This window comes from Urocitellus parryii, unplaced genomic scaffold (assembly GCF_045843805.1).
Source record: "Urocitellus parryii isolate mUroPar1 unplaced genomic scaffold, mUroPar1.hap1 Scaffold_48, whole genome shotgun sequence".
NCBI classification, from domain to species: Eukaryota; Metazoa; Chordata; class Mammalia; order Rodentia; family Sciuridae; genus Urocitellus; species Urocitellus parryii.
The window spans coordinates 2073173-2095955 of record NW_027554049.1 but is presented as its reverse complement, the minus strand read 5'-3'; the positions used below and the strand labels follow the sequence as shown (position 1 = coordinate 2095955).

The 22783-nt window shown below is 38.2% G+C and overlaps 1 protein-coding gene across 1 annotated transcript in view; it reads left to right on the top strand.

The window, feature by feature from the left end:
* Positions 1-16068, top strand: part of LOC144252566 (dedicator of cytokinesis protein 8-like) — a 98386-nt gene extending 82318 nt beyond the window's left edge. Inside the window, 8 exon segments of the mRNA XM_077794808.1 lie at positions 101-250; positions 2595-2708; positions 6923-7078; positions 8687-8826; positions 14469-14638; positions 15828-15919; positions 15922-15963; positions 16021-16068. Coding sequence (XP_077650934.1) covers positions 101-250; positions 2595-2708; positions 6923-7078; positions 8687-8826; positions 14469-14638; positions 15828-15919; positions 15922-15963; positions 16021-16068 — 912 coding nt within the window.
* The last annotated feature ends 6715 nt before the right edge of the window (positions 16069-22783 follow it).

Genomic DNA, 22783 nt, shown 5'->3' with positions numbered 1-22783 from the left:
TTGTGTAAAAGCTTTTCTTCAAGTCACTCCACCTTTTGCACATTTTTCCAATCAGCAGGTCACCAGTCTCCATGTTGACATTTCCCCCATCCCTCTGTAGGTGAAAAGCATGGTCCAGTATGTACATAACCTGGACAAATGGGACAGTTTTCGGAGGACATGGTTTTCTGACCGCTTCAAAGATGACATAACTACTATTGTTAATGTGGTCACCTCGGAGATTGCAGCCCTGCTAGTGAAACCTCCGAAGGTAATTGTGTTTCTTAACTTTCTAAATTGTTTACCTTAAACATGTTACTTTCATAAGCAGAGAAAAGTAAGGGTCATTTTGAAATGGTAGTTAAAATGCAACTGTACACTATCATTAAATGCAGCATGTTATGCTGGACTGGACCCTGGGGTGGGGCTGGGGGATTGCTGTAAGGAGATTACAATATATACAGTCATTTAAATCATTGCATCAATGTAGCTATGGAAGAAAAGACTCTTGTGCTCAGAAAATACACCCTGAAGTATTGTGGAGCAAATGGGCATGATGTTTGCAACCAAGTCTCAAATGGCTCAGGGGAAAAAATGTACAAAAGAGAATAAGATGTCAAGTATTAATGAATCAGGTTAAAGAATATACAGTTCTTTGTGCTATTTTTGTACCTTTTCTGTAAGTTTGAAATCAATTCAAAATAAGTTAAAATATATAAAATGAACCAGATGTGGTGGCACATACTTATAATCCCAGAAACTTGGGAGGCTAAAGCAGGGATATCACAAGTTCAAGGCCTGCCTTAGCAAGTTAGCAAGGCCCTAAGCAACTTAGCAAGATCCTTCCTCAAAATAAAAAAAATAAAAAGGTCTGAACTTGTAGCTTAGTGGTAAAGTGCCCCTGAATTCAATCTTTAATATATAATAAAAACTTAAAAGTAACTATAATATGTTAAGAAGCAATATTTATTATTAATTCCTATATTAAATTAAGAATTTGGGGGCTGGGGATGTGGCTCAAGCGGTAGCACGCTCACCTGGCATGCGTGCGGCCCGGGTTCGATCCTCAGCACCACATACCAACGAAGATGTTGTGTCCGCCGAGAACTAAAAAAAAAAAAAAAAAAATATTAAAAATTCTCTCTCTCTCTCTCTCTCTCTCTCTCTCTCTCTCTCTCCTCTCTCACTCTCTCTTTAAAAACTAAAATTAAGAATTTGTATGGTACCAAGTGCTCAGGAAATTTCATTTGCTTATTTTTCATTGAAAACTTTATTAGAACAACAATAGTATCTCCATATTGGTAGGCTTGGAAATGAGGCACAGTGGGTTGATACATTTTCTAAGTCACACAGCTTGCAGAAAAGTTCAGACTAGAAATTATATCCCTAGGTATTCAGACAGTCATATAAACTACTCAAAAGGAATGGCCATGTGGGGAATGGCAGGAAAGCTCAAGGATTTCTCACTGTTGCTCTGGGAACCTGTTTATTAGTTCTCTATACATCCCAGTGATTGGTCAGGTTGGCCTGAATTTTCAAACTGTAAATCATAAAAAAGAGGAAAATATTTTAAAATTATATTTTCAATAGTATCAGAGAAAATTGGTTTATCATTCTGAGAATGAATAACATAAACATGAGAAGGTGCATCACTGAGGACTCTGAAGTACTGTAAAATTTCTCATTTATTACTGAGAAGTGATTAAAAAATGAAAATGAAAACTAAGAAAAAAAACTGGCCCCAATTTATATAAGAATTCACTTTACCAAGTATGACTTGAACCTCTCTTGTGCTAGGAATGCTGCCTAACTGGGAAAACAGAAAAGTTTCTGGGCATGATGGTATGTGCCTGTAATCCCAGTGGTTCAAGAAACTGAGGCAGAAAGATCATGAGTTCAAAGCCAGCCTTAGCAATTTAGTGAGGCGCTAAGCAACTCAGTGAGACCCTATCTCTAAATAAAAATTCAAAAAAGAGCTGGATCAGTAGTTAAGTACCCCTGAGTTCAATCCCCAGTACCAAAAAGAAAAAAAAAATAGGTAAAAACTGATTCTTGGGCCTGGGGTTGTGGCTCAGCGCCAGTGCACTTGCCTGGCATGTGTAAGGCACTGGGTTCGATTCTCAGTACCACATATAAGTAAATAAAATAAAGGTCTATCAACAACTAAAAAATTACTTTTAAAAAACTGATTCTTTTATCCTGACTGGATTTTCTGCAATAATCCTTACAAATTAAGAATGTGTGTCTCATTGAAGATAGTGATACATTTCCAGATGGCTTGGGGAGAAAAAAAAAGTCAGATCACAGCCTTGTAAACAGAGAAGGAGCTCATTTATAAATATACAAATACATATGTAGGGAAAAGGGTGGCTAGAAGGAAATGCACCAAAATATTAACAGCACAGAAAAAAAAATCACCTGAGTCAACCCAACAGTCATAGCATCAGATAAGAGCTAAGTTATATTAGCTACAATTTTTTCATACTTAATCTGGTTTACCCAATGCACCCAGAGGGACAATGGCTAATATATTAGGATTTGCCTCTCCCAGTGTTCCCAACCAGGGACCTGATGTTCAGGGCTTACATGAAATTATTTGTATGTTTGTTTTTAAGGAAAATGAACAGGCAGAAAAGATCAACATTAGCCTGGCGTTCTTCTTGTATGATCTTCTCTCACTCATGTACCGCGGCTTTGTGTTTAACCTGATCAAACATTACTGCAACCAGGTGAGAGTTTCTGGGAGCTATTTCATGCCTTCTGTCTCCGATGTGCTGCTTGTTATGTTCATGACCACGTTAGAGAGTGTGGCAATGTGGAACGTTTCTGGAGTCTATGCCGTGAACACTTCTCCATCACACTAGTTTACTTGGAGTGTTTCCAATTCAGTCAGCAAGTTCCTCTGTGGCAACCAAAATTTGTTAGTGATATGATTTGATTTCTCCAATTTAATATTTAATAGAAATTATATGACTGCATTTTTTTCTTTAATCAGGCCTAGTTCAAATTTGGAGGTCTCTTTGTACCTATTAGGGTAATTAATTAAATTGCTGTTTTGACATTTTGATGAAATCATATAGATTGAATTTCATTGAGCCTCAAAGCAAATATTTTATAATCCAAATACAGTTTTTCCATGTCATCCCTCAAGTTTTTTTTTTTTTTTTCAGTGATTTCCATGTATGACACATCATACATGAATGGATATAATGTCTCATTCTTCTGGTTGTACAAGTTGTAGAGTTACACAAATTGTGTAATCATATATGCACTTAGGGTAATGATGTTCCCCCCATCTCCTTGCCCTCTCCCCCCAATGTTTAATGTAATTCTTCCTTCTTTCACTGTCCCCTGTAAAATGCCCTAAAATGGTAATATAAATAATAGTTATCATTGCTACTCATCTCTTAACATATTCCTACTCTAGCAACCGCTACCACCATTATTGCTGTCATCACAACTGCCACCATTGTCATATCCTGCATACCCACCATCTTCACCATCACCACTTCCACCAATATCATCATATCCACCAACATCACCACCTCCACCAACATCACCATGTCCACCAACATCATCACCCCCAACATCACCTCCACCAGCACCACCATTGCCACTTGGTGCTTTTTCTTTTAATTGGTCCTTTTTAGTTATACATGATGGTAGATTCCATTTTGACATAATTATGCAAGAATGGAGTACATCTTGTTCTAATTCAAACCCCAGTACCTCTCTTTCCTCTTCCCCCTGCCCACTCCCTGCTCCCTTCCCTCTATTGATCTTTCTGCCTTTATCCATAGTTATTTTTTAAATTAATTTCTTATGGATGTACACAATGGTGAGATTCAATGTGGCATATTCATACATCTACATAGGAAAGTTATGTCAGATTTATTCCACCATCATTCCTTTTCCCTTTCCCCTGCCACCTGGATCTTTGCAATTAGTAACTTAGTTCCTTTAAGTCCTTCAAATTACATGAATCTTCAACTTCCTAATTTTTTAGATAAAAGAATTCTCCCGTGTAGCAGTTCAAGAGATGTCAGGGTGACGATCGAGTAAAAAGATAAAATGACAAGAAACAGTAGCACTCAAGCTTCATTGGGTGGCATGTGGACAGGGTTGCATGAGAGAAAAGGTCTTTCCCAGGACAAGACTGCCCAGAAGCTTACAAGGGGAACCAACCACTCCAAGGACTAGGAAACTTCCAGGGGCGAGAGTGGGGCGAGGAGGCATGCCTGTCTAGTTGGTGTGGCTCTGCAGCACAGTGGGGGGTCTTTGAGTCAGAGGAGGTCCAAAGGACTGTAGCCACTTGGTGCCTTGTAACTATAAGCCTCTACCTTATCAATAGGAAACAGCTGTCCAGTGAGGTTTCCTGGGATCTACAAAGCAGTCAGGTGCTGAAAGGCTAAAAATCTTCTTGTTAGATCTATTTTTCACATAATGGAATATGTAAAAATTCAAGTTTGGTGTGAGCTAATGTGTTGGGTGTCAGTCAGGATAGAAAACTCAGGAGCCAGTCCAGAGGGACTATCTTTGGCTTGTTTACTTAACATCCTTCTCCAAACAAAACAAAGGTCATGATTTTCTTTTTTTTTAAGATTTTATTTATTTATTTACTTTTTAGTTCTCAGCAGACACAACATCTTTGTTGGTATGTGGTGCTGAGGATCGAACCCGGGCTGCACGCATGCCAGGTGAGCGCGCTACCGCTAGAGCCACATCCCCAGCCCCAAAGCTCATGATTTTCTAAAGGACATCCGAATAGTGAAGCAGAATGATAGAAGACAATACTAAGGCAATGTTAGAGTCCCAGAGCTTCGCCTGCCCTGCCAAGATCCACCAGAGTTGATCACAGAGGAAATCCTTCATTCCTCTCTGTCCTCCTGTTCAGATTTTCAGGATTCCAGGTCACTGGATACAGATTAATCCGTTTTCAAAACTTAAAGTCTGAGGTTTAGAAAAGAGACCCTAGAACACAGCCGCAGGCCCTGTGCACACATTGCTGTACAAGCGTTGGTGGTTTTCCTTTCAAAAAGACAAAAGAAAATCCACAGTAGACATCCACCTACCCTGAAAAATGTATGTTTTAATTTCTTTTTACTCTCTTTTCTTTTCTTTTCTCTTCACTCTCTTTCTCTTTAAAATTCTTCTATTTTATCTTAGCTGCCTTCTATCTCTTTTTTTCCTCTCCTATTTCAATTTCCTAAGAGCCTTAGATTGGGGTTCTAGAGACCTGTGTTCTAATTCCAGAGGTGCCATTTGCCGCTTCTGTGATTTGGAACCACCAATCTTCATTGAGGCTTCCTCAGTGTAAAAAAGTCAGGCTGAATTGGACTTATCCAAGCTCTGACACTACGGTTCAGTGCTCTGTTTGCTAGTGACATCCATAGATATTGACTAGCATCATTGTGGCACACAGGTCTCAAAAGGTTATGGTCTCAGTCACAGTCAATGGTATACTTCCAGTCGTTCTTTTTCAGACATGGTCTTACTAAATTGCCCAGGCTGGCCTCAAACTTGCAATCCTCTTGCCTCAGAAGTCACTGATATTACCAGTATGTACCACAACACTTGGCTTCAGTCTCTTACTAATAGTCATTAACAACAGATAAATGTGCTTCTTCAATTATTTGTCTCTTACAATGTGCCACTAGGTTAACACTCATCCCTCAAGAGAGTCACTGACACTTTGCTGTGGGTCCCCCAACCTCTGGAGAGAACGTGTCAGGAACTGCACCCCCCTCCTCGTTTCTAAATAGCACTTGTTCTTTCAAGTTCTGATCACCCAACAGCTCTTTTTGAGTGACCCTAAGTGAGAAGAGTGTGACCAAATTCTAATTAGTTCCATTTGCTGGAGGCCCTATTGGTCCAAAATCAGGCAGGAGTGTTTATGGAAGGGAGACAGATTCTACTCACTATCCTTACACAGAAGTTTTATTTTTTAAAGAAAAAAATATTATAATGGCATTAATTGGTTTTAAGAAAATATCTGTGGCTTGAGTCTATAGGCAAAATGCCCCCACAACACGATGACTTCTCTTAAATTGGCTGAAGATTTAAATTACATAGCTCAGAAAATTGCCCTTAAAGTGAATGAAGACCATCCTTGTCTATTTGCAAGGCTGAGATGCCCTGTGTGACTCTACTGGGGCAAGAAGGTGTTCATGATGAAATACTGGGGGTGCAAGGCCCATCAGCCTCCACACCCTGCTTTGACTATGGGGAGCTGCCTCTGAGTGTGGGTGCTTCTGCTGTTCAGCTCATTGGCGGGGAGGGAGGCATCTTCCAAACTGTCCCCATCAGCTACTTTCATTTTTTGTTTCATGATTTACTTTTTAAGCAAAGGTTTACTCTAAAAACCCTTGCAGCTCTCTTTCTTTCTCCCCAATTTCCTTTTCTCCCACTTTGGAGCAAACTCCTTGACTTTTTTTGTAGTTAGTTGATACTTTCCTAGGCACCTCAACACCTCTTCTAAGGAGCTGGTTTGATGACTTTCCAATGGGGCTTTTAATCAGAAACTACAAGAGAACACTTGGGGCCTTAAGGTCACCCAGTCATATTCCGTTCATTTCCCATGGCCCTGTGGAAAGTCAACTCCTCTCATTTAGCTTCTCAGACACAGTTGGGTTTTAGTAAAATTACTTCTGTTACATGGAGACATACCTCAAGCTTAGGTTCAATATGGGCTTGCCAAATCAACAAAGTGGGTATCAGGGATGGGTGCCTCATTTGGGGCAGCTTGTAGGCTAGAATCATTAAGGGAAAGTCATGAATAAAAACTTACTTATTGGACCTTCCTGTAATGCAGAATTTGCCATCTGTTGCCCCATAAGATTAATTTTTATTAAATTGATTATCTTCACCTGTGGAGGAACAAGGCTACTGTCTGTTACGCTCAACTCCATTTAAACTTCTTTCTTCTTTTCATTTTCCTTTCCAGCTCTCAGCCAAGCTTAATAACCTTCCAACACTCATTTCCATGAGGCTGGAGTTCCTGAGAATCCTCTGTAGCCACGAACACTACCTCAACCTGAATCTCTTCTTTATGAATGCTGATACTGCACCAACATCTCCTTGTCCCTCCATATCTTCCCAGGTAAGCAGTCAACTGAAGGATTTATTCAAGCTGTTTCATTTAATTAACTAAATTCAATCATGTGTTTTCTACAAATGTTGGTCTTATTAATTAGAAGTAAAATCAAGCTATTCAAACCAGATCAGTTGATACAGATATGGAAGGTGTGCTACTCAGAAGATGTCCTATCTTAACTAATAATTTATAAGCTAAATAATATGTTTTCTTCCTAGGCTCAAGGGTTCCTGATAAGGCTAAGTACAGCAAGGAATCCATAAGCTTATGAAAATTAAGAAACTTTCAGAAGAGTCTCAAATCTTTCTTTGTCTGATTTTAACTGGTTATTACATTATGCATATACAGGATTCCAAAGTCAAATAAGTTTGTGAAATCTTGTGTTAACCAGGTGTTGTTGCTGTTTTGTTTGTTTGTTTGTTTGGCAGTAGACCATCCAAGAGCCTTTAGCATGTTAGTATAAATTGTTGATGTTCAAGGAAGTATGTATAATGCACAGTGATTCCCAAAATTAGTTTGACTGTGGAAAGCATTGTTCCCTATAGATTTCTGAAGGGACTAATGTCCTCTAGAAAAATCTTAAGGAAATGCTGTTTTATAGTCACATTTCATTTACAGGAAACAAACTAATAGCTCAAGGCAGCTGACAAGATTTCTTAATCTTAGGTTCTTTTTCTGCTGCATATTCCTTTATACTAACACAAATTTGAAAACAAAACCTGAGTCCTCCATAATAGATGGCATGCTGCATCTTGAATACCCACCATATTAATGTGAACGGAGATAGATCTGACTGACAAGGAGCGATTTCAAATGTCTCCTCTTTATGCTACAGCTGCACTGCAGGCTAGGTCCCAAGACTACCCTAGGCTCACCTTGCCCTTGGTCCACTCCCTCAGCATTCCTCTTCTGACTTCTCACCAGAGCTGGAAGGAGTTCTCTTTAGATGCTCTTACTGAAGTGTAACTGGGCTCTCTGGATAAGAACACAAAACAGGCATTGTCTTGGACTGGGGTAAATCTGACATTTTCCTGCCTCACACTTCTTCTGGTTCCAGGCCCCTCAAATTCAGAGAGTGTGCCTGAGCCATCTTCAGAAGTGTTGCTGAATGAACAGGCCACAGCCACACAGGCCTGAATGCAGTTCAAATTTCTCTATACACATTTTATCCTGCGATTTTAATCCTCAGCTTGGATTTCAGGTGGGAAGGGGCATTGTCCATTTTTCAACAGACCCTGAGAGCTTCGTCTTCATCTTTCCCAGTTGGCAATCCTCCATCTGTGGGAACAGGAAAGCAAAGTAACCATGCTATATCTCTGTTTCCTCACCTGTCATGTGAGACCTGTTCACCGGGAAGTGCTCACAAGGCCAGGCCGGAGCAAGTGCTCCGTACATACTAGCCATGGCTATTTTAATTACAGTTCTTTCTTTAAAAAAAATATTTATTTTTTAGTTGTGGTTGGACACAATACCTTTATTTATTTATTTTTATGTAGTGGCGAGGATTGAACCCAGGGCCTTGTATGTGCTAAGCGAGTGCTCTACCGCTGAGCCAACCCCAGCCCCTAATTACAGTTTGTATTACTCATAAAATTGTCATTTGCTCTTCTGTAGAACTCAAGCTCCTGCTCCAGTTTCCAGGACCAGAAGATCACCAGCATGTTCGACCTGACTCCAGAGTACCGCCAGCAGCACTTTCTCACTGGGCTCCTCTTTACAGAACTGGCTGCCGCACTGGATGCTGAAGGGAAAGGGTATGTTTCTGACACTTAAAATGGAACATGATGCAGAAGGGGAAAAAGCATACTCCATAATAAAGTTTACAGTCCAACTTCTTTTTTAAAAAATATTTTTATAATTGTAGATGGATATAATACCTTTATTTTATTTATTTGTGTGGTGCAGAGGATGGAACCCAGGGCCTCTCACATGCTAGGCAAGTGCTCTACCACTGAGCCACAACCCCAGCCCCAACAGTTCAACTTCTTGTCCTTAGTGAAAAACTCTACCATTCAACAGCATCCTTGTTTTGAATAAAATGGCACTCATGGGAATGTAGAGAGGCATGGACAGGGAGGAGAACCACAGAGTGACTTTTCTTTGGTACTGGGGATTGAACTCAGAGGCACTTGATCAGCCCTATTTTGTATTTTATTTAGAGACAGGGTCTCACTGAGTTGCTTAGCCCCTCGCTTTTGCTGAGGCTGACTTTAAACTTGCCATCCTCCTGCCTCAGCCTCCCACGCCGGCTGGGATCACAGGTGTGCACCACGGCGCCCGGCAACAAAGTGACTTCCTAAAAGTCACTTGTTAATTCATTCAGTGGAATTTACCAAGGAAGCTCTGCTTAATGAGCTCCCAGTGAATGAAGTTGGGTGGGGGTTTGGGGATTGACCCAGGGCCTTATGCACGCTAAACATGTGCTCTACCACTGAGCTACACACCCAGCCCAAACAAAGCCATTTCAACAAAGGTGTGAGCAAGATGCTGCTTAGTTCAGTGCTGACAAAGGAAGTAACTGCTGAGAAGGCAGTTGCCCTGTGTCTCTAGTAGGCTTCTCGTGGTCAGGCCTCACCAGGCTAAGGAAGATGCCATAGGATCAGGACTTACTATTCTTTCACCTCCTCTATGTCTCAGCACCCAGGAGGTATATGGCAGTATCTGGCCTTGATATCGGTCCATGGCTTCAATTCCATATTGGATTGACTGTAATTAAATTACTCCCAATTTTTTTTTCACTAGAAATTTTTACCCTATAACTATAGCAACAAAAAATACCCTGACACATGTGCTGATAAGGTGCTGATAAGAAAGTTGGAACACAAAGGATATTGCTTTCCTATACAAACATGCCCAATTTCCTAATTGTCCTTTGATACATTTCTTTAAGTGGTTTCTGAAAGTAATCTTTTGTATTTACTTTAGCACTAGGTGTTATACTCCATTCTGTCTTGTTGGAAATAGCTCTGACATCTGTTTTTGATTCCTTGTAAAATTGTAGCTGTGATATTACTAGCAACAGGGTAGAGTATGTTCAGAGACCATCTTGTAATTATGCTTAATCAGGTAGATACATTCTTCAAACACACAAACCAAGTACCTTTTCCACCCCCTAGAGAGAAACTAATTAACAGTGCCACTCTTTGGCAACACAATAATCCCTGACTGCTGAGTTCTCAGTTACACTCCTGGAAAGTTATTAGAAATACTGTCAGGACTCTACCATTTGGGCTAAAACCTCAGAAAAGTTTTTTTCCTTTTACAGAACTTCCTATTGATCAGTGTTTTCTTTTGCTGCCAAAACAATTAATAGACCTACCCACCTGTGGGGCAAGAGCCGATGGGACACATCTCAGTCACTGGATCCCTATAAGCAGCCTCAGCTTATTTTCAGTGGGTTTCCCTGGAAATCTTGTGCCTGGGTGTATCCACAAGTGTCCATGCATCATTAATGCCGTGGTGTTTTTCAAGCATTTGGAAACTGCTTAGCATCTTTTTGTTAAGCTAGCAAACTGTAGTGCCTTATTCAGAACACAACCTACTGCCAGGACCACAGACTGAGATGGTAGTCAGAACAAGAACACCTTCTCAAAGGCAGGTTTTAAGAATCTGAGTCATTTGAAAATTCAGTTAATATTTTCTATCTAACCCTAGATTCTGAAATAGCATATTTAAAAATTTTTAAAAAGCATATTTTAAAAATGGAACTTCAAAGGTTAGCTCCCACATATTAGGTTTTTTTATCTCATTTACTTTTTATTAGGGTATAATTCATATGCATTAAAAAGCTGCAATCTGAAGTGTAATTAACTTTCACGTATGAACACTCTTGGGTAACTACCAGCCAGACAAAGATATAGGGTGTTTCTAGCACCCCAGGAAATTCCCTGTTGCCCCCTCTCAGCATTAGTCCGTATAGACATCCACTGTTCTGATCTGATCTGTTCTACCAGAGACTGGTACTTACTGAACTTCACCTTCTTTTACTGAACATTATACCTGTAGTAGCCTTCAGTGTATGGTTGTATATATCAGGAGTTCTTTTTTGTTTTAGTATTCCTTTACATTAGTATACAACAATTTTTCTACTATACACAGAAGCATCCACTTGGGGCTATTGTGAGAAAAGTTGATTTGAACATTCTTCTGTGTGGTTTTTGGTGGACATTAGAGCACATTTCTTTGGGGATAAATACAACCTACTTTTTTATTATAATTTTAGTTTTTACTATTCCTAAATAGGTAAATATCTATACATGATTTTAATAAAATGTCAAAAGAATATATACCAAACTATGAAAAGAAGGGCAAATGAAATCCAAAGCAAGCAGATGGTAGGAAATAATCAAGATTACAGCCAAAGTAATGAAATAAAGAAGAGAAAAACAAGAGAGGAAAAATCAGCCTAACTAAAAGCTCACAAAATTGACAAACAAGTTTAGACAGGCAAACCAAGAAAAAAGTAAGAAAACTCAAATTACTAAAATTGAGACTGAAAGGACCTGGGGAGATGGCACACACCTGAAATCCCCAGCAACCCTGGAGGAGGCTGAGGCAGAAGGATCACACTTTCAAGGCCAGGCTGAGCAACTTTGTGAAACCCTAATTCAAAATAAAAATTTAAAAGAGTTGGGGATGTAGTTCAGTGGTAGGGCACCCCAGGGCTCAATCCCCAGAATAGAAAGAAAAGAGAGAATAAAGGAGAGAGAGAGAGAGAGAGAGAGAGAGAGAGAGAGAGAGAAGAGAGAGAGATCACTATTTTAGAGAAATAAAAAGGATTTTAACAAATACTTTGAAGAATTATACACCAACAAATCAGAAAATCAGATAGCCTAGTTTAAATGTACAAAATCCTAAAAAGACAAACTGCTAAAACTGACTCCAAGAAGAAACAGAAAGTCTGATAGATCTACAACAAGTAGAGCTTGAGCTAGCTAGTGAATGAATAAATAAATAAATAAATATGTTCTAGGAAAAAATGCCCAGAACCAGGGAGTTTTACTAGAGAATTCTACCAAATATTTAAAGAAGAATTAACCCCAATCCCTTTTTAGACTCTTCCAAAGAATAGAAGAGAAGGGAACATTTCGCAACCCTTCCTATGAAGTCAGCATTACCCTGTAACTAAAACCAGGCAAAGACATCACAGGAAAAAAATTTCACACCATGGAAAATTAGGAGTTATCCAGGAGTGGGAGATAAGTTTATCTTCTGAACGCCAATTGATCTAATGCATCACATCAATAGAAGAAAAGAACAACAACCCCCACACACACAAAAAAAACCCAATTATTTTGATAGATGCAAAAAATGTATCTGATAAAACCTCATATCCTTTCCTGATAAATACACTCGGCAGACACTTAACAAATAAAGACAAACAAACAAATAAACCTCCCCATCTTGACTAAGGGCCTCCTTGAAAAACCCTCAGCTAACCTGATATTTATCAGTGAAAGTCTGAATGCCTTTCTCCTAAGATCAGGAACAAGACAGAAATGTCCACTTTTGTCATTTCTAATCAACATTGTGCTAGAAGTTATATCCAGGGCAAAAAAGGCAAGGAAGTATAATAAAAGACATTGGTATTAGAAAGGAATATTGATATTAGAAAGGAAGACGTGAAACTCTTTATTCCCAGGTAGCGTAATCTTATTTATAGAAAGTCCTAAAAGAATTCACTAAAAAGCTATTAGAACGAATGAGTTCACTAAGGTTGGAGAGTATAAGATCAATATACAGAGATCAATTGTATTTCTATATACTTACAGTAAACAATCTGAAAATGAAATTAAGAAAACAATTCCATTTAAAATAACACCAAAAAGAAGAAAGTACTTAGGAATAAATTAAGCTAAAGATGTACAAGACTTGAACCCTGAAAATGACAAAACAGTGTTAAATAAGTAAAGATCTTTAAAAATGGAGGCATATCACATATTTATGAATAGGAAAACTTAAGATTGTTCAGATGGCACTGTTCCCCAAGTCCATCTACAGAGTCAATGCATTCCTCCCGAAATCTCAGCTGGCTTCCTTGCAGAAATTAATAAGCTGATCCTAAAATTTGTGAGGAATTTCAAGTAACCCAGCATAGCCAAAACAACTTTTAAAAGGAATTTTAAAATTGGAAGACTCACACTTCCCAATAATCAAAACTTACTGCAAAGCAAAAGTACTCAAGACTGTGCAGTTTGAAATAAAGGTAGACATAGGGCAACTTGAGTCCAGAAATAAATCCTTACATTTATAGTCAATAGGGTTGGTTTTTTGTTGTTGTTGTTGTTGTTGTTGTTTTTGTTGTTGTTGTTGTTGTTTTTTGGAGCAGGGGCCGTACCAGGGATTGAACTCAGGGGCACTCAAACACTGAGCCACATCCCCAGCTGTATTTTGTATTTTATTTAGAGACAGGGTTTCTCTGAGTTGCTTAGCTTCTCACTTTTTGCTGAGACTGGCTTTGAACTCTCGATCCTCCTATTTTAGCCTCCCCAGCCACTGGGATTACAGGCATGCACCACCACACCCTGCACTAGTCTTTATTTTAAGACAGGGTCTTGCTAAGTTGATCTTTTGTGATCCTCCTGTCTCAGCACCCTGAGTCGCTGGAATTGCAGGCATGTGAGCTTATAGTCAATTGATTTTTGAAAGGGTGCTTAAAACAATTAAGGGGCAGAGAAGAGTGTTTTTAACAAATGTTGTGGAGACAACTAGATATCCACATTTAGAATAATGAAGTTGAATGTCTACCTCACACTATATACAAAAATTAATAGTGGTAATAATTTTTATCTAATAGATCAAAGACGTCAGTGTGAGAATTAAACTATAAAATATTTAGATAAAATCATAGTGGTAATTTTCATAAACTTTGATTAGTCAATAGTTTCTTGGATTTGACACCAGAAGTGTACCACCACACCTGACAAGAAACATCATTATTTCAAAACTAAAAAGAAATGAAGTTCTGGGGCTGGGGCTGTGGCTCAGTGGTAGAACGCTCGCCTCACATATGCGAGACCCTGGGTTCTATCCTCAGTACCACATAAAAATAAATAAGTGAAATAAAGGTATTGTGTCCAACTACAACTAAAAAATAAATATTAAAAAAAGAAATGAAGTTCTCATGCAACAACATGAGAAACTTGAAAACATCATGATAAACAATGGATTCAGGATTAGAACAGTCTGCCACTGGGTTCTAGACACTTCTACCCACAGATTCAGGATTAGAACAGACTGCTACTGGATTCTAAATACAACTACCCTATTTTGCTTAGTTTTCACATTGTCACCTCATTGCTCAGGAGTGTCTTGATCACTTTTTTTTTTTTTGTTTAGAGCATGTTGCTCAGTTTTCCTTCGCTGTAATCTGTAGCTCTCCGCATTGTGCCAACAGAATCAGCAAAGTGCAAAGGAAAGCTGTCAGTGCCATCCACAGCCTGCTAAGTTCACATGACCTGGACCCACGGTGTGTCAAACCTGAAATGAAGGTCAAAATCGCTGCCCTTTACCTACCTTTGGTTGGCATCATTTTGGATGCTTTGCCACAGCTCTACGACTTCACAGGTAAGGACCCCTTGTGTTTCCTTCCTGGACTGATGAAGGGCCCTGCCAAATGCCCACTCCCCACCCAGAATAAGTCTCTGTTGTTAGCTCTAGTGCTGGTACTCTTATATGAGTGAGGCTTTGCAGCTGTGGCCTCCAAACCTTCTTAACTCAGGTCCCTATTAGTTTAAAAAAAAAGACACATAACCATATGTATGTTTTGTTCAGAAAGTACTTGTCCATTCATTCATGTACTCCTTGATCTGCTAGTGTATGATGAACTCTATAACTACACAGCACAAAGCATGATATATAATAACAGAACTATTGCCTTTGGAGATCACTGCTGTAATGCCTTGTATGAATTAGAGAACATAATTTTTTGGTTTTGATAATGTTACCAGGTCTTACATACTTTCTATGTGCTATTTACTTCATTATTTGTTTAAAAACCCAGTTGCCTTAAAACACAACAGTGAATTGTTATTTCTAAAATTTGAGTCTGCTTTTAGAATTTAGCAAAAGAAATGTTGTCTACTCTTAAATTTCTCTGAAAAACTGAACATCCAAATTGCTGTGGTGTTGACAGGTCCAATTGGTTTTTAGTGAACCAGTTGATGTCAGGTGCTTTAACATACTTTTCCAAAAATCAAAGGAATGGTCTCTGTGACTGGTAGCGTTCTTTAAAAGCAGCCTTTTAAATGGTTGGCCCCTTTTCATTTGTGCACATCTAGTCCTATGTGTAAATATGGATATGTCAATATTATATAGGGGCAATAAGTTAACATTCACTGCAAACACTTGAAATTTAATGAATTATTGCTGAATTTATGAAAATAACATTATTCGGGTACTTTTGGATATCTTTGAGATCTATTATAGGATACTTGCTTCATTATATAATCATAGATTCTTTTCAATCATTTAAAATAAGTTAAAAAATTATGTTGCAGAAAGCAATTATGAAAGCTTTTATTTTTGCAATTTGAAAAAATCGTTTCCAGCCTATTCTTGTGCTCAGCAACATTTTTTCTGCTTTTTGCTACATTTGGTAACATTATTAATAAAATAATAAATAATTTAAACATCAAGTTTAAAATGACTGCTGATTTTAGTGACTAGGAAGGTCCCAGTCACTGACTGGACATTGGGTGATATCACAGGGAATGCCATCTTTGGCTTGACATCTCCTGTGATATTTTGACTGCAGCTGTTAGTGGGAAAAGCTGAACCAGTGGATCTGATGAAGAACAAGACGGGCCCAGTGCAATTAACCAGAACGTCGCCCTGGCCAAGCAGGGAGTCATTTTAATCTGAAGACAAGTGGAACAATGCTATCTTCCTTGGTATGTAGTGCACATTTCTCTGGCTTAATTTTTGCTTGTGTCTTCTCCCCGCTTCAGATGAGGGAGCCCAGCTTACAGCTAGCAGTGATGGTTACTCTGTGCTGAAAGCAATCACAGTGAGGTTGGCTCTAGGAAAACAGATCAGAGAAGGTTCCTACAACAGTGAGAGACCTTCAGCTCAGATCTAGGCAGCCCCAATGGCCTGAGTTCAAGTTTCAGGAAACTTGGAAAGAGGTGAACTTGGGAACTCTGAGATCTTTACAAAAAAGATCAAACCAAGGCTTTCTTATGTTGGTGTCCTGGGCTGTGCTTAGTTATACTGAGTCTGCCTCCAAAAAAAGATTGAAGTGGCCAGAAGCTTGGAATATATGCTTCTCAGGCAAAAGACTTCAGCTTTCCTGGGTCCCACATATTCCCTGTGAAGGTAAATCTAAGGATTCCATTACTTCTTGTCAATACACCAAGGGTAATTCAAGTTGAAGTAACTTCATCATCTCTCTATTTCCATCCAAAACTAACATTTCCTTCACATAATTCACAAATACCTCATTGCAATTTCACCACTACATTCGACTGGATATTAGCTACGCCACATAAACCAAGGGTGCAGCAGCATATTGTTGTTGACTTGATGAGTAACAGAAAGTGTGCTTAGCACTGGAAAATGAACACTTGTGGCCAGAGTAGAATAATAAATGGTTTGAGCATCCACACCCCACCCACTTTGAAAAAGGAATTACTGTTAAATTCATATTACAGAAGCCTCCAATAATTTATGGATTTGACTAATTTATCAGGCAGTTCGTGACCCTCATGTTATATTTCAGACTATGTAACAAAGAAGCTAAAATCTTAAACAGTTATTCATGGTGCCTAGCCAAACTAGTTCTCTTCTGTAAGTCCAACCTTATGTCTGTCTGGCTTCAAGAAGTAATATTCAAAGATCTTAGCAGCAAGAAAACCCCTTTGGGGGCTGAGGTTGTGGCTCAGCAGTAGAGTGCTCACCTAGCACATGCAAGACACTGGGTTCGATCCTCAAAAAACAACCTAACAGAAGCAATGAACAAATTCTATTTACACCTAACTTAATCTTCCTTATCATAATTTAAAGACACAATAATTCCAAAGGAACTACTACTTCTTTAAATTTATTCTTCTTGGCTTTGTTCCAGGTAATACCTCTCTTGGGGATCAGCTGAACTTTTGTAATAGGGACTAAAAAGCTGTTATGGCTTAAACGCACTAATTTCACCAAAGCCTGCAGAAGTCCAGGGAGGTAACTAAAAGCAGAATAAAATCTCAGCATCTTTGCCTTGGTTTTGTATCTGTCTCCTTTCTGCCTCAAACTTTGGGTCAGATTCTGGCTCAGCTGTGTATGCAGACATGGTAAACATTTGAGGAGTGTCCATCTGACACTGGTAATCCTCCCCGTTCAAGGCTAAAGACATCAAGATAGGAGGAACTAAGATATTTTCAAGATTCTCGAAACAGTGGGCCTTGCAGGAAGACCATCCAATGGTGATGAGAATGGCCCCCATCCTCAGCAGGAGGAATAATCTAATGATGTGAACTGAGGCTGCCTTCCAGAACCAGAAGCAATCATATCAGAATGAGACCTGAGGTGCCCCTTCTAGTGTTAATGGGTTCCCCGGGGCCAGTGGACCTTCCCTGAACTAGACCTGGCACAACTATCAACCAGACCACAGGTTGACTGAGACTGGTTTACTATGCAGATTTGTATTCCCTCCACTTTAGTTTCTTCCCCTATTTAATCCTAAAACTCTGGTCAGTGTCCAGGAAGACAGGGCTGAGGACATTTACAGGCTTGCCTTCTCATTATAGCTATATTAAGTAACGTTCTTTCCTGCTTTCCAACATCATTTTTCCCATTGATTTTTGGAGCAAGTGGCTACAGCTGGTCTATTTTGACTCCCCAGAGTCAGGCCCTCCTCTGGCCTAGGACTTTAGTAGCCCTTGGGCTGCTATCTTGGCCTTTTTTGCCTTCAAAATCTATTCTGATGATTTAACATTTGTAAAGTTGCATAGTTAACTTTCTCCTCCTCCTCCTCTTCCTCATCCTCCTCATCCTCCTCCTCCTCCTCCTTCTTCCCCCACTTCTTCTTCTTTATCTTCAACCTTGATATTTCAAGTGTGCTCTATAGATCAGCAGCAGCAGCTGCAGCTGGGAGCTTCTTGGAAATGCACACCTGCTTCCCATTACCATTTCCCATATGAAGGCTACACCAGGCTGAGAGCTGCTTCCAGGCAGGGATGACTGAATAGGTAAATTTTAGAATAAGGATGAAGAGTATAAGGCAGATGTGATCCTAGTTTTCTCTGTTGCAACCTAAGGTAAATGAACATGGCATTTTTTTCTTCTTCTTCTTGATCCCAGACTTTGCCTGCATCAAATTCTCAACCCAGTATTTCAAGAATCCCCTAATATTGATTAGATTAAATCTGTTCATTATAGCTTATCTAAGTCATTGAATCACAGGCTGTCAATTTTGTTTGGTCTTAGAGAAATCAAAGACAGGTTATTTTATAAATAACAGCTTATAGGGTATTGAAATGTAAATTCATAGTAAGTTTGGTAAAATGAGCCACAAGGGCTACATATAGATGAACAGAAGAGCTACATATAGATAGTAAGTGAAGGAGGATTACTCATTCCCAGAACTAGAAAGAAGATTTTGGACAAAATTCCTACAGAAAAAAAAAAGATTTTATTTTTTCTTAAAGAGAGAATCAGAATGTCAGAGATTTCAGGGATGAAAGAAACTATTCAACTTCCACCTTTTAAAATTGTAAAAAGAAAAGAGAAAGAGAAGGAGGGAGAAGAGGGAGGGAGAAGGGGAGAGACCAAAGGTACTTATTTGTCTTGTTAATAGTTGGTAATTGATATTATATTACATTGATGTTAAATCATTAGACTTGAGAATTTTTTTTTAAACTTAATTGAGAGTAATAAAAAATGGCAAATTTTACAGTAAATGCTATCAATACAACTATAAACTCATATCAGGGTTTTAATCAGGTTGATTCATGTTCCAGGTGTGTTCTGCTTTTACAATTTGTGGTAAAGGACAGATGTTAAGTGGTAGAGAATTCTAATTGTTTCTTTCTGTCTTCCAGTGCAATCAGCACCTAATATCAATACATTATGATAAGATAGACTTAATTACTTCTGAGAAGATGAGAAATTGAATAATATGTATCATACTTATTAATTAAAAAATTTAATTTTCTACAGAAAATAGATAACTTTTCTTGCAAATAAATGAAGAGATTGATTTTTCTCACGATGGAGTTGCCTATTCCCTAGGCTTTTCAAAGAGAAAAGTTTTTCCTACTTCAAACACCTAATGTTTAGGGGCTGGGTTTTTGTCTCAGTGGTAGAGTGCTTGGCTAGTCCATCTGAGGCACTGGGTTTGATTCTCAGCACCACATTAAATAAATAAATAAATAAATAAATAAATAAATAAATAAATAAATAAATAAAGAAAGATATTTTAAAAATAAATACCCAATGTCTAGAACAGGTTTGGAACCTATTGTGGCAAGTATATTACTTAAAGTTAAGTTCCAAAAAAACCTAGCTATTTCAAGTGCAAAGTGATTTAATACAGGAAAGTAAGTGTAAAGGGGAGAAAAAAGATTTTCCTCACCCCTCTTAGAGACTCTTGCTGGATTTGAAAGGAAAGCTGACAAAGACAGATGAACGTGAAAAAAGCAAACTAATTTAAGTTCTATGTGACATAAGGAATTTCATAAAGAAATGAAAAAAAACCTAAAGAAAATAATAAACTTATATAATTCCTATACAAGGTTTGAGGAAGTATATAATGTGGAGAAGTATTACTCTGTTAAAAAGTATGGGGGGAAAAAAGGAAAGAGTAAAACTGAGGGGGACTTATCAAGGTGTTTTTGTTCAGATTCATCTCTGTGACCCTGTGTCTTCAGAAATAATGATACTCCTTTCCTGAGTGGGGGGAGAACCTCTAGAAACAGTATCTGATGACCTGCTTTACAGCAAAGTCAGAAAATATTTCCTAGGTGTTATGGTCAGCAACAGGGGGAAAAAAAAAAGTGAGAGGTAAGTGAGAGTGTCCTTCCTGCTTCTGTTGTTTCCTGAAATGCCAAGGTGCTGCATTTTGAGTCAGGATGGCCTAACTCCATCAGATACTAACAAAGAACTGGAAAAGATGAGGGGGAAGTCAAGATTTCAAATTTTCATGTTTTCATTTACATTGCTATAATGCAGAGTTCTGGAAGGTACTACTGACCCTTCAGAGATCAGGAAGCTTCACGAAACACTGCTACTCAGCAGAATGGTCCAGCAGACCCAAAGCTGGTGGCTGGCAGTGAGGTGCATCAGTGGAGGCCACATAGTGAAAGTTCACATTTCTGAAGCCTATTTTCACTGCTAGAGGCCAAATGGCCTTTACCAGTTTTATACCTTCCAAATTTCTTGCCAGTCCAGCTCATTGGCAGAAATAAATTCCATACAGAATCTCAGCTGCTACGATAATAGTTTGAACAACAATGATCTGTGTTCACAAATCAATAAAGTATTTTCCTGTCTTCCAATTCTTAAAAGCACAAGAAAAGATAAGAGTGAGTACCAAGCAGCGTAGAGAAGGAAAATACCATTTTTTTCTCCACCCTTGTAAGTTCTCTCATGGGGCTTCCATTAGAGAATAAAATGGGACCCCCCTCACACACAGAGAAGCTTATTAACATGCATTATGTATGTGTGTGTGTATATATATATATATATATATATATATATATATATATATATCACCCAGGGAAATGGGTATATATCAAAGAAGTGGCTTAGAAACCTGCCTTAAGTAGCACCTTTTGTTACATCATGATACCAAACTATGAAGAGGCAAGTTATAGGGAGATGATCAGGAAAAGCAGAATAAACAAGAGTAAGTAATGTTTGTTATTCAGGTTCAAATTAGTGCTTTCTCCTTCAATGTCCCTAGTAATTTAGTCAGCCTTCTCTTCCTGATACAGAGGAAGAGGTACACACACAAGTGGAAATTTCCTCTATAGATGTAAATTTCCCTTAAAAAAGGTAACTTACGCTGTTTTCAGAGCTTTTCTGTGTGTGTCTGCTATTTCTCAAAATAATCAGCTCCAAGTCATTCCTATGCCAAAGAGCCATATTGAAGGTAGGATATTTTGGTCTCCTACTGTCCTATATTGGAGTAGCATAATTATCTTCTATAGCAGAAATAGGCAATTATCACAACGTAAGGGGAAAAATCAAGGATTTGCAGGAAGACAAATGGTACATAAAGTTGTCCCTCAGTATCCACAGGGAATTGGTTCTAGAGACCCAGGGATATCAAAATTCACAAAGGCTGGAGTCCCTCAATACAAAATGGTGTTGTATGTGCACATAACCTGTGCACATCCTCCTGAATACTTTAAATCACTTCTAGCCACTTATAATTCCTAAAATAATATAAAAAATCCTTATACAAAATGTTGTTATACTGTATTATTTAGGAATAATGCCAAGCGGAAGATCTGTAAGTGTTCAGTATAGATGTAGCTTCTTCCCCAAAATATTTTCAATCAGCAATTGGTTGAATTGACAAGGAGAGATGACTTGATATCTGATGTGAGAGAAACTCCAGACTTTTACATGATTACTTAATTTAGTATTTCTAGCTACTTGAAAATTATTATCCCTACTTACACTAAAGCTTAGAGGATGTAGGTAATTTGTTCAACTCCATATAACTAGAAGTATTTGAACCCTGTTCTCTCTGAATCTAAGACATTTTCTTTATTCACTATATGGTGCTGAACTCAATGAATTCCTCAGTAAGTAATGACCCAGATGCCTATTTAAATTAATATCTATTTCCAAATTCTCACAGTGATATTTTTCAATATGTCATTTGAATTCCATTTCTTTCACAGTCAACAAGTCACGTGTAGTTAAATAGTTCTCACTAAAGATGTAAATATATTATACTTGTACATCTCTATAGCTATGAGGACTTTTGTAATTTGTAATTACAAATATTGAAAAATATAAGTTATGCCTAGTTTCAACTTGAAACAAATGCAAAGTTTTCCAAAAAACATTATCATTACTTTATCTTATTTTCATTCAATTTGCATTCTTGAGAGGAAGAGGGGAAAGGGGCATGCCATGTGGCCTAACCCTCTGGCATCTACTTAACCAATTCCATGATCATTGTAAGTTACTTTTACAAATCATGATGAATCATAAAGTGTGTTACATAACCTCAAAATTAAAAAAAAATTCTGGATATACCGATATCTATCATGTAATGATGATAAAACTGCTGAGATAGAATATTGAGGAATACTTATTTCTGACTGTGTATTCACAGATTATAATTTGGTGCATCAATTCTTTTTGTGGTTTAACAAATATTTATTCTGTTGTGCTTACTGTTTGTAATATACAGCATAGATAGAATTACAAGCTCTGTCCCTAACCCTTAAATGTTACCTTCAGACTAAAACTCTGTCCCCTAAACTCAATTGAAATTATTGCAACAAAGCTTCTGTCCTGATCTAATTTGGAGAAAAAAAGTTGGACGGAACCTGATCAAACAATGAGAGGTGAGCAAAATAGAATATCCACTCTTTTCAGTAGGTGAACTGTTTTTTTCCCACCACTGATATGGATAGCTTTCTGTAGAAATCCTAACTACATGCATATAAACAGGCATTTCCATATGTGTATTTGGAATATCTACACATGTACATGTCCCTACCATCGATGTCCTGTCTCATCAGTACCAAATGCACAGAAAAAAAA